This window comes from Haliotis rufescens, unplaced genomic scaffold (assembly GCF_023055435.1).
Source record: "Haliotis rufescens isolate VD_foot unplaced genomic scaffold, xgHalRufe1.0.p SCAF_17, whole genome shotgun sequence".
NCBI lineage: Eukaryota > Metazoa > Mollusca > Gastropoda > Lepetellida > Haliotidae > Haliotis > Haliotis rufescens.
The window spans coordinates 30,248,310-30,260,752 of NW_025963857.1; the positions used below are offsets into that span (position 1 = coordinate 30,248,310).

Below are 12,443 nucleotides of genomic sequence, written 5' to 3' on the forward strand. Positions count from 1 at the left end.
CTCAGTTCGCTCTTCACGTCACCAATTAGAGGTATTTCGGCTTGTCGGGGATAAAATATCAGTTCGCTGCATGCGTTAATTCGCCGCAGAGAGTTTGTTATATACGTATATTTATATGATAATATACAGAAGATTGTATCCACTCTTTGTCCCCGTTTGTTTGCTCTATCCATGTTCGTTCTATTGGTATTCAACCGTATTCGTTATTGTTTTTCAACGCCTCACTTAAACCAAGTCATTTAAAAATTAGTCGAACCACGAAATCCGTTGCGACGCCTCCAAGGACTGGCATAGGTTGCTGGAGCCCCATGTGTATTCTAACCCATATCCCCAACTGGTGGTTTATTATAAAATGCCGCCTTAGGAAGTTTAAATCAGATCATTTACACAACACTTAGTGGTGTGTTAATGTGTTTGGCACGATCTAGAACACCAAGTAATACAAAAAAATTCTGTATGAATTTTACCACTTTGCCCGTTCCGTTCATCAGGGACCTATATACGACTTACTGGCTCATTACCCAAATAATGTGAGCATCAGCGACCTCTAACATAGACTTTGCCATAGCCCAGTTGGCTCATCTTCCCGAGGCAAGGGCGGTAACAGGTAACTGGACTATTATAACTGTTTGATTGGCATAATAGAAGTTGGCAAATAAGTAAGAAAAACGTACAACTTTATGATAACAACTTCTGGTTTAGTGCATATAGCGACATTTCGATGTAGATTATTACACTGTTATCAAGCTGGAGTGACAACAACCAAGTGGTGGGATGTATATTCATGACACGGGCTTTTATAGTCAGTTATCGCCCTCGCCTCGGGAAGATGAGGGAGCCGGGAGTCTGGTCAAGACTAAAATCAAATCCCTGAATAGACGTATCGTTAGCTATGGTAGCTTTGTGGATTCGATCCCTCACCTGAACATCGATTCCTCAAGACAACCGGGTTAGAATAGATCCCGAGAACTCCTTTGTTGTTCGTACGTGGATGCGATGGATGTGTTTTTTGGGGGTTTTTTTTACATTTTTTATTCCTTTAGAAGGGTTGTACATCAGGTTCAGAGGTTACACAGTGGGTTTAGTCAATTGTAGTGAAAATACGTTACATGGATGTACATTTCATGTGATGTAAATATAGCATGCATAATTGAAACACACACACACACACACACACACACACACACACACACGATATGCCTCAAGAAGAGCATGAAAAGTTGTATCGATAGTCAGATATAACTAAAACAATTTTGATAGTATTGCTATTTGAGGCATAACTGATCTATAGCCTTATTGTACAGGGCATGATTATTATATTAATTTGTGTAGGATTTTTCCCCATTTTCGTTCAAATTGTAATAGGCCATTGTTTTTTGTGGCAATGAATTTTTCAATCATCGCTGACTCTTTTAGTATTTTCTTAAAATTATCAAAAATTGGTTTCTCACCACGATGGATGTGGTTGATTTCACCTGTCTTCATACCGGTATGGCATGATGATCATAATATCAGCAACTAGTTTGCCTCACCCAGACTCGATTATTTACAGGCTGACAATATTTTGCTGTGACATTGCTGAATGCGTAAATAGCATTCACTCAATCATTTGAATATCCATCTTTAACATATTCACAGTGTCCCCCTTATTGGTATTGCTTCTACGATCAGCGTAAAATCCCAATCACGCTTAGATTAAAGTCAAACTATCTGACGCTCTGACTCTTTTGTACTCGGTTTAACTAGTACAATTAGTTTTGGGAGTAACGTACCAAGGGTAGATAACTCTAATCTGGGGACGTTTCGACAACACGCGTTTGGGAAGATTACCGTCAATGCAATTTGACATTTAAGCATAAATCAAGGGAATGAATCAAACAATAACTAAATTGTCACGGCTACTTAAACATGTTCCATCAAGGGACAATGTCTTTCATTTTATACACAGCGACAGTATTTATTCTAGGACTACGTACAGAAGTTTGCGATCCGCATCGAATAGAAAACCTCTAGCAATCACATGTTTAAATGGAGACTTTGATTTAATAAGAAATCTACAAAGTCAAAGGTTCTATGCAACCCAAAAACAGAATGAAAATAAGAAAGAAATTGTGAAAGCCAAAGAGGGTCCTTATTCGGGGTTGACACGCGGAGAAAAAGGTCAGTTGTTGTACCCACCTGCCCACTTAAAACTTGATATTACCTACAAGATTTGGTCTAGCACAGCTGTTAAATCTAAGCGTTGTACTGCTCCACTTTTACTATCTGGCATTTACTGGTTGGTGTGGAATGCCACCTAACGTAACATTCTTGCAGTCTAGAGGGATGCTGAGTCTTCACAATTGATTGACAGAAATTAAAGATGGATTTTCAAATCCTGGCTCACCCAGACTTTATGATCATAGGTCTGTCAGTACCATATCCATATGCACACCCACCTGTTGTGTGTTTCGCTAGTGTGGTAAATGCTTAGAGCTGCATCACTTCAGGCTTCCCTTCAACATCAACCTGACAAATATTATACAGTGTCCTAACTGCCACTGCATTGAGATACTTATCAATCCCTCACTTACTCTCCAGAGCAGTCAGATGTCTTCCACTTGTAAGGCTTTGACAAGAGTATAGTTTACCTTCAATCTAAAGCCTGCAATCCTAGGTTTATATTTGTGTGAAAGTGAAAAATATGTGAAAATATGATGCATTACTTCTTAGGCTTGTTATGAATATTATAAGTAATTGTTTGAAATACATATAGTCTCACTGCTTCAAAGGTGTTACTATGGATTGCTCCACATTTACAGTTCAATATTTAACTCACTCACTCACACACTCACTCCAGTCACTCGATTGTCTGGTCCAGACTTGATTATTTACAGACTGTGCTCATATAGCTGGAATATTGATGAGTCACTCACTCACCCACCCACCCACCCACCCACACACTCACTCACTCACTCACTCACTCACTCACTCACTCACTCACTCACCCACCCACCCACCCACCCACCCACTCACTCACTCACTCACTCACTCACTCACTCACTCACTCACTCACCCACCCACCCACCCACCCACCCACACACCCACCCACTCACTCACTCACTCACTCACTCACTCACCCACCCACCCACCCACCCACTCACTCACTCACTCACTCACTTGAAACCCATCAGAACTGAGGCAGATTACAAACATGCTGCAACATGATGTCATGATAACTGACTTGATGATGACTTTATCTCCTCATTTTCAGTGAAGGAAGCTGGAAAAGATATCTCCTATGGTTTGGTCATTCTGGTTGGCGTCGGTATAACAGGTATACTCAGGTTATGGTCTAAACCCGTTCCATGTATTATTCCATGGATTTCCAGTTCGAAATGCAAGAGACAGAAAAATATGATGAGACATGATTGTATAGGTTACATTCCTTAAAGTGATATATAAAACGAAAAATAAACACTTGTTTTTTTGTTATACTTTGAGTGAAAAAACGTTTCGAAAAGAGGAACTATAATAAAAGGGTTAATAATGTTAATAATCCTTAGAATGACTGGCATTGAGTTTCATGTATCATTTCATGTATTATGTGATTCATATCGCATATTGTTACCATGGCTACAGCCCTATTCTGACAACATATGCTACAAACATTGTTTTTAGGGGCACTGGTGGCTCAGTTGTCTGAAGAGCCACAATTCACTGTGCAGAGTTGCTTCCCTTGGGCGCTCCCATTGCATGTTCTCATTTTGAAGTGATAATGTATCAGAAAACAATAAGTACAATTTATCTTTCCTTCTGCTATGCATGTTCATGAGTTTCTCCCTTCTGAGAGAAAGAAATCCTTGTGGACTGTTCAATATAATAATAAGATTTTTGTAAGATTTTTTGTTTCCATGCCTCAATGCAGGGGGTAGATATTTTTTGTAAAATCTAGCTAGTCCATAAATCATTGATGGTGTATGTAGTATAACTAGGCTTTTGGAGAAAACAACCAGTTCCTCTAGATTTTCGTTTGTCTCATGCTAATGGATTAGTTATATCCCTGAAACATCTTGTTTTCTAGACATTTGTGATAAATATAAATTTGTAAATGATTTTGATTGCACCAGGGATCATTTTCTATGTGGTTGGCCGAGAGCTGTTCTCATCGCAGAGTCCAAGTGGTATATATGGAAATGCTTTAAAGAAATGTATGGAGAATGATCAAGTAAGTGTAGCAGCAGGATTTGTCGTGGTCATACTCTGCTCTGATACTCACCAACTCGACCAATACTAGAGAAGTTTGATCCTGGCCACGACTTTTATGTGGTCGATGTACTTACCTCAAACATTGTTAAAACTAACACTACAAATGTAATGGTTTTGACTTAAATATGCAGCTGACGAAGCCAGTGGATCAGTTGAATGTTAGTTTGATAATAATTAAGTTATGTCAACTTCTTTTCATTGATTTAGAGTTATGTTCTGTTAATATTATCTAAACATGAGAAACACTTGTGAACTATGACAAGTAGTGAGTATCATACACTATTGCTATGATATTTACATTGGTCTAATGGTGTTAAAACTTGTCCAGGGTTCACCACTAGTCCTGTCCCATAAGTCAAGGCTGGAGAACATTTGTTCGGGCGAGTGAAATAGCATCAACTACTTTACAGGATGGCTTGTAGTATAAATGTGACAATTTCTAAAACTAATTTCTTTGGGGAATCTTTTTACTCATTTTCTTTCCCACTATGTGTTGTTGGTTTCTTTAATAAAAAGTAGGGCAGTGGGCTAAAGCATTAACGCTTCACGCCGAATGCATGGGTTTGATTCCCCGCATGGGTACAATGTGTTAAGCCCTCCATTATGTGTCGTATCTTGCTGTGTAAAATAATACTCAATTACTATTATCAGGTATCAAGTTCTACGCTTTTGTACCAGGGTATTTTCACAGTATTTATTGTGTTTCAGTTGATCAGTATGCTGGGTGAGCCAATGAAAGGCTATGGTGAGATGACGAGACGTCGGCGTAGAAGACATGTCAGGTAATGGTAGAAGTCAACCAGAATAATGGATTGTTGTCTCCCTTGGGTGAAGGTCATCCTGAAGATTTATGTCTATTCTTGTGTATGAGGTTTATGTGTAGGTCAACCAGTATTTCTACTTTTGTTTGGTATAGTTTTTGGTAAAAAAAATTAAAAGATTATTATAAGTTACTTTTAGGCACCAACATGAGCAATCTTACCTGAAAGTAACCATATTGAAGAAATAAAATTACATTGAAGTAATACTGGTCACTTATTATAGTATTATGGGGGGTGGGGGTGGGGGGGGGGGTGGTGTGTGTTGGCCTAAGGACTGCATCATATTTTTTACACACACTCCCAACGGCACACCCCAGAACCCATTTCATGTAGCATTTTCTCATGATGATAAATGACAAGTCCCTTAATAATGTTCAAATTGATAAGAAAAAGCCCAAATTATTTGAGAGTTACAGAGTTACAGTGTTGTATTGTGTTGCAGCCATCATGGTAGCTACAGTGTTGTATTGTGTTGTTACCATCATGGTAGTTACAGTGTTGTATTGTGTTGTAGTCATCATGGTAGTTACAGTGTTGTATTGTGTTGTAGCCATCAAGGTAGCTACAGTGTTGTATTGTGTTGTTACCATCATGGTAGTTACAGTGTTGTCTTGTGTTGCAGCCATCATGGTAGTTACAGTGTTTTATTGTGTTGCAGCCATCATGGGAGTTACAGTGTTGTATTGTGTTGTAGTCATCACGGTAGTTACAGTGTTGTATTGTGTTGCAGCCATCATGGTAGTAACAGTGTTGTATTGTGTTGTATTGTGTTGTAGTCATCATGGTAGTTACAGTGTTTTATTGTGTTGTAGCCATCATGGTAGCTACAGTGTTGTATTGTGTTGTTACCATCATGGTAGTTACAGTGTTGTAGCCATCAAGGTAGTTACAGTGTTGTATTGTGTTGTAGTCATCATGGTAGTTACAGTGTTGTATTGTGTTGTAGCCATCAAGGTAGTTACAGTGTTGTATTATGTTGTAGTCATCACAGTAGTTACAGTGTTGTCTTGTGTTGTAGCCATCATGGTAGTTACAGTGTTGTCTTGTGCTGCAGCCATCATGGTAGTTACAGTGTTGTATTATGTTGTAGCCATCATGGTAGTTACAGTGTTGTCTTGTGTTGTAGCCATCAGGGTGGTTACAGTGTTGTATTGTGTTGTAGCCATCATGGTAGCTACAGTGTTGTCTTGTGTTGCAGCCATCATGGTAGTTACAGTGTTGTCTTGTGTTGTAGCCATCATGGTTGTTACAGTGTTGTATTGTGTTGTAGCCATCAGGGTGGTTACAGTGTTGTATTGGCATGTAGCCATCATGGTAGTTACAGTGTTGTCTTGTGTTGTAGCCATCATGGTTGTTACAGTGTTGTCTTGGCATGTAGCCATCATGGTAGTTACAGTGTTGTCTTGTGTTGTAGCCATCATGGTTGTTACAGTGTTGTCTTGTGTTTTAGCCATCATGGTTGTTACAGTGTTGTCTTGTGTTGTAGCCATCAGGGTAGTTACAGTGTTGTATTGTGTTGCAGCCATCAAGAGTTTGAGAGTGGTGGCGTGAAACACATGAGGATGCGCTTCTATGTTGAAGGCCCGCATGGAAAGGCCACCGTCACTGCGGAGATGAAGCAGGTAAACGTTTGCTTATGGTCTTAATTATGTGATCATGCTTTGATTATTTCTCACACAAGACTATATGCTTGTCGTCCATTGACCCAGTTCTGATGGACACTGATTATGATCCTCATACAATTCTGGACCTTGATTTTGATATCCTTACAAACCCGATGGACCCTGATTATGATCCTCATGGTCATACAATCCTGATGTACCCTGATTATGATCCACAATACAATCCTGGACCCTGATTATGATCCTCATACAAACCTGATGGACCCTGATTATGATCCCCATTCAATCCTGATGGACCCTGATTATGATCCACAATACAATCCTGGACCCTGATTATGATGTTCAATACAATCCTGAACCCTGATTATGATGCTCAATACAATCCTGAACCCTGATTATGATGCTCAATACAATCCTGAACCCTGATTATGATCCACAATACAATCCTGGACCCTGATTATGATCCTCATACGATCCTGATTATGATCCCCACTTAATCCTGATGGACCCTGATTATGATCCCCACTTAATCCTGATGGACCCTGATTATGATCCACAATACAATCCTGGACCCTGATTATGATGTTCAATACAATCCTGAACCCTGATTATGATGCTCAATACAATCCTGAACCCTGATTATGATGCTCAATACAATCCTGAACCCTGATTATGATCCACAATACAATCCTGGACCCTGATTATGATCCTCATACGACCCTGATTATGATCCCCACTTAATCCTGATGGACCCTGATTATGATCCCCACTTAATCCTGATGGACCCTGATTATGATGCTCAATACAATCCTGAACCCTGATTATGATGTTCAGTACAATCCTGAACCCTGATTATGATGTTCAATACAATCCTGAACCCTGATTATGATGCTCAATACAATCCTGAACCCTGATTATGATGCTCAATACAATCCCGAACCCTGATTATGATGTTCAATACAATCCTGAACCCTGATTATGATGTTCAATACAATCCTGAACCCTGATTATGATGCTCAATACAATCCTGAACCCTGTTTATGATGTTCAATACAATCCTGAACCCTGATTACGATGTTCAATACAATCCTGAACCCTGATTATGATGTTCAGTACAATCCTGAACCCTGATTATGATGCTCAATACAATTCTGAACCCTGATTATGATGCTCAATACAGTCCTGAACCCTGATTATGATGTTCAATACAATCCTGAACCCTGATTATGATGCTCAATACAGTCCTGAACCCTGATTATGATGCTCAATATAGTCCTGAACCCTGATTATGATGTTCAATACAATCCTGAACCCTGATTATGATGCTCAATACAGTCCTGAACCCTGATTATGATGTTCAATACAATCCTGAACCCTGATTATGATGTTCAATACAATCCTGGACCGTGATTTTGATCTCCTTACAAACCCGATGGACCCTGATTATGATGCTCATATAATCCTGATTCACTAATTATGATCCTCAATACAATCTTGATTATGATCCTCATGCAATCCTGATGGACCCTGATTATGATCCTCATACAATCCTGATTATGATCCTCATACAATCTTGATTATTATCCTCATACAATTGTCATTCTGGTGAGATTTACCAAAGTGATAAAAATCCAAGACCTATGCCATTTTCTGCCTGCAGACCTTAATTATGACATAGCCTATGACCCCAGATTTCATCAAGGCGGTAAACGTCTTCAACTTGCATCCAACACTAAGCTGACATGCCATGAGTCATGTGTGACACAACTTTAATACTCCATGCATTTCATATGATTTAATGGGTACAATGTTTTCATGAGTCAGTGCCCTGGGTCCCCTGTCTGAACACAGTCGTAAGTTTGTATTTATTCTTGAATGTGTCCATTGTTTCAGAACGAAGCAGGGAGATACGAGTACCGCTACGTTGTTGCTGAGTTGCAGGGCTACCCAGCGCGGACTGTGTTAGTTGTGGACAATACGTGATACACACCTGTACATTGTGTGTGACGTGTGTGCTGACGCCTCAGTAGTGACTTGTATAACTGTTAGCATCGCCGGAGGATGTGTTGTTTGATACAGTTTAAGGTGTGTGTATGGACAACTTGTTTCCAACTTTATCACCAGACCATAATGATTGTCAGTTAACTTTAATTTCACGAAACCCTACGGTGATATGAGTAGCTATTGGTAATATACATAAATAAAAAATATGATCCAGAAAATCATGTCATAAGTAAAAACATTGTTCATACTTCAGTCTCAACAAATCAGTTTGTTACATATTAATATCAGATCTTTATTTCAAATACAACACCTCTCCGTGGAGGATCTGACAAAAATTAAGTCACATCAGGTGAACATTCTAACCAGCATTGAGGCTTCTAAATACTCAAAACAAGAGAGCAAGCTTTCAGGATAACATATCTCATTTCTGTGTCTCAATATGAACATAAACAGGCAGCTTTGAATGGAAATAATAAAGGCTGCCTTATTTTATTGCTTTCAGGATAACATATCTCATTTCTGTGTCTCAATATGAACATAAACAGGCAGCTTTGAATGGAAATAATAAAGGCTGCCTTATTTTATTGTTGGTATTCTATACACCTGTGACTTAGGCACCATGGCTTCTACACCTACAATGGGAGGAATATTTATTGTTCTGTGTGGTTTTCTTTCTAAACAGAAGTAAAGAAATTAAGTTTAATCATTTTAAAACCTTGACATCTAAATAACTCAAGAAAATGGTAACCTTCATTTGGTCTTGGTGGTCAAAGTTCAGTATCTGGGTTCACCTGTCTAGACTTTATATGAAGGTTTTGGCAGACCTTCAGCACATCTGATTTTAATGAGATTTGATCCTTGAGATGTCTAAACACTCGTTTCATGAATTCAAAAACAGTCATAAATTACTGAAAAGCTGAAATAGCAATTTATACTGTTTCATTACCCATTACAATGTTATACTAGCCAGTGAAATTTGCTACAAGGAAAGTGAGAGTGTCAAACACTGTATTTTAAACCAAAACTTTAACAAGAATACAGTATGATGTACTGTATATACCAACTATGCTATGTTGTGTGTCATGTATACTATGCACAGGATATTTATAGTTCCATTGCTATTTTCAATTTACCAAAGGATCATATATTCTAGAAAATATACAATCATGCTTGATGAGGACTTACGGACCTACCAGTCAATATTCTGGGGGAGGCGGGGCTCAAGTTCTGTTAGAGACAGGATAGATTTTGTTTCTATTTCAAAACACTTCTTTTTGTGAGAGATGCCTAACAATTTTTAAAAAATTCTCTGCTCACTTTTTTCAGAGATTTTATTTTTATATTTGGTAAAACCTGTTGATATTTTTTTTTCTGGAACAAATTTGGGATGGCCAAACAAATCCCATGCCCCTCCCTAGAATATCAGATGGTCACACACCTTCAGTGTTTTGATACAAACTAAAGAATAAACTATATGAATGATTTTGATTTTTCAGTGTTGCTTCTTCTCATGCTTCAGAGAGTATTTTCATGAGTATTTTCAAAATGTGTGAGTTTGCTGGTTGTGTGTCATCATGCCAAGCAATGTGGATCATTGCTCATGCAGTCAACGCCTTGTTGTGCCTGCCTTCCATCTCTTGTTGACTGCCTCTGTGGTCTAGTGGTGGTAGAGTGTCAACCCGGAGAGAGCGGAATGGTCCAGGGTTCGATCCCCGGCCACGTCATACCAAAAGACGTTAAAAGATGGTTGTTACCCTGCCTGGTGCTTGGCATTAAGGGTCAAGAACAAGTACTGGACAGTATACTGTGCCTGAGTGGGGTATTCATGTGTAACTGCAGCATGGTATCTCAGTGAACTAGCACTATAAAATCAGCATAAGTGGGGACTAGCACAAACAGCCACACACATACATGCATGCACATCCTGTATTTGTAAGTGCAATTATCTTGTAGGCCATGTTAAACCCCACTTCACCTCACCTCACCTCCATCTCTTATGACGTCATATTTTCTTCAAGTCATTAGGATTTGAGTGTTAGTTTTCAGTCCTCAGGCATTCATTCCGAAAATAGTTCAGTCTCTTTAAAATCAGATCTTAGTTCTCGCTATCACTAAACAAATTAGCGGTAGTGAGAACTAAGATCCGATCTTAATCAGTCAGAAAATATTTTGATATCAATCCTCATACTTTTGTTTTGTGTCCTTCGTTATGTTTGACTACATATCCAGGTGAGCTACAGTGCTTGGTGTTTTACTGATATGGAGATTACATCTACTTCATGAGTTGCTTTATTTATATTTTATCATAAGTAATTAAATACAAGTTCTTTCAAAACGTACCTAACAGTTATCTCAAATAGGCTTTTTACACACAGGTAAGAAATTTCCAATCAGCCTACCTTTGGAATTCACCACCACAAACACGTCACAGTACCCAATGAAGTCATTTGTGAAACATTGTTGCAAGACACGCCAGCGAAACAATGTCCTGACACGCCAGGGTTGCTGGAATCATGGATTATGCATATAGATAGATAGATAGATAGATAGATAGATAGATAGATTCCTAAACGAGCCCCCTATCTATACTGTTGTCATTACAAGTGTATGAAACGTTTTGATATGTCCTTGACTTGAAATAAATCGGTATGTAAAAAAGCCCCGCAGGAATAAGGGTGGCGTATGAATACAACACCCGTAGCTGGTGATTTGATTATATGGACTGTTTTCTCAAGGGTCAATAAAGGCAGGGTATGAAACTCCCCAAAATTTCAGCCAGACCACAGGACTGGCTAGCTGAAATACTTGCCAGCCCTGACCAAAACCTGCCTGCCCACTATAATCATATGTTTCTCAGGATAAGCTAACGGGGTTTCTTTTTGGTTACATTTTATCATTCATCTTTACATGTGAATTAATGCTTATCATCGGGAAATATTTAGAATATTTTCACCTATGAAATATAACCCGACCGTCGGGCAGGGGGATTTGAAAATCTGGCAGCCCGAGTTGAAATCAACAAGTCTCGGACGGTCGGGCAGGCAGGTATTTCGAACACTGATAAAGGGCGCAGCTTTGTACGAGATAGACTATAAGGAACGATAATGTGCCAGTTTAAAATTATGTCCATTATAGTATATAGTACATACAAACATTACCACGCTAGAAACATCCTCATTCAACGGAAAATCCAGCTTCAAACTCGTTGAGTCGTGTCATGGAGCTGACTGGAATCCAAAACACCATCTATTCAGTTTCGGAGCGGGGCACGGGTGGCCCAGTCGTCAAAGGCACCGCAATTCGCTGTCCCTTGGGCACGCCGGAAACCTATGATTGCTGGTTCGAATCCCGATTATTTTTCTAGGTTTGTCAGCACTATACCCGTTCTCGTGGGTTTCACCAAAGTGGTAAACATCCGAGACTTACATCGCTTCAGGCTTTTCTCCCACATAAGCTGACACGCCGTGATATTACTGAAATACTGTTCAAAGCAGCGAATAGAATACTGTGAACACACAATGTCATTTAGAAAGTGGTCAAATGTAACAAATGTTGTATTTGGGATAACTCTTTCTTAGTAAAGAACATATATTTTTGGTTGAGTCCCATCCGGGATTCGAACACACACTGCCACAGAGAGAGGCACCTAATCACCAGCCCTCAAAGTCATCGATCTAACCCACCGAGGCTTCCAAAATATGAAAGTCTGACAACTGACACAACCAACAAAAAAGTACCAGAATCTGTA

The 12,443-nt window shown here is 39.2% G+C and overlaps 1 protein-coding gene across 1 annotated transcript; it reads left to right on the top strand.

The window, feature by feature from the left end:
• Positions 1-1,791: 1,791 nt before the first annotated feature.
• On the top strand, positions 1,792-10,179 carry LOC124117221 (mitochondrial import inner membrane translocase subunit Tim21-like). Its single transcript, XM_046478997.2, has 6 exons — positions 1,792-2,160; positions 3,254-3,316; positions 4,110-4,207; positions 4,957-5,030; positions 6,592-6,691; positions 8,585-10,179. Exons 1-6 carry the CDS (start codon positions 1,869-1,871, stop codon positions 8,672-8,674), a joined length of 717 nt encoding a protein of 238 aa, XP_046334953.1. The 5' UTR covers positions 1,792-1,868; the 3' UTR covers positions 8,675-10,179.
• The last annotated feature ends 2,264 nt before the right edge of the window (positions 10,180-12,443 follow it).

Coding starts and splice junctions, on each gene's coding strand:
- LOC124117221 (XM_046478997.2), top strand. CDS start 1,869: ATGAATCAAACAATAACTAAATTGTCACGGCTACTTAAACATGTTCCA. Junction 2,161..3,253: donor GTTGACACGCGGAGAAAAAG/GTCAGTTGTTGT, acceptor CCTCATTTTCAG/TGAAGGAAGCTGGAAAAGAT. Junction 4,208..4,956: donor AATGTATGGAGAATGATCAA/GTAAGTGTAGCA, acceptor ATTGTGTTTCAG/TTGATCAGTATGCTGGGTGA.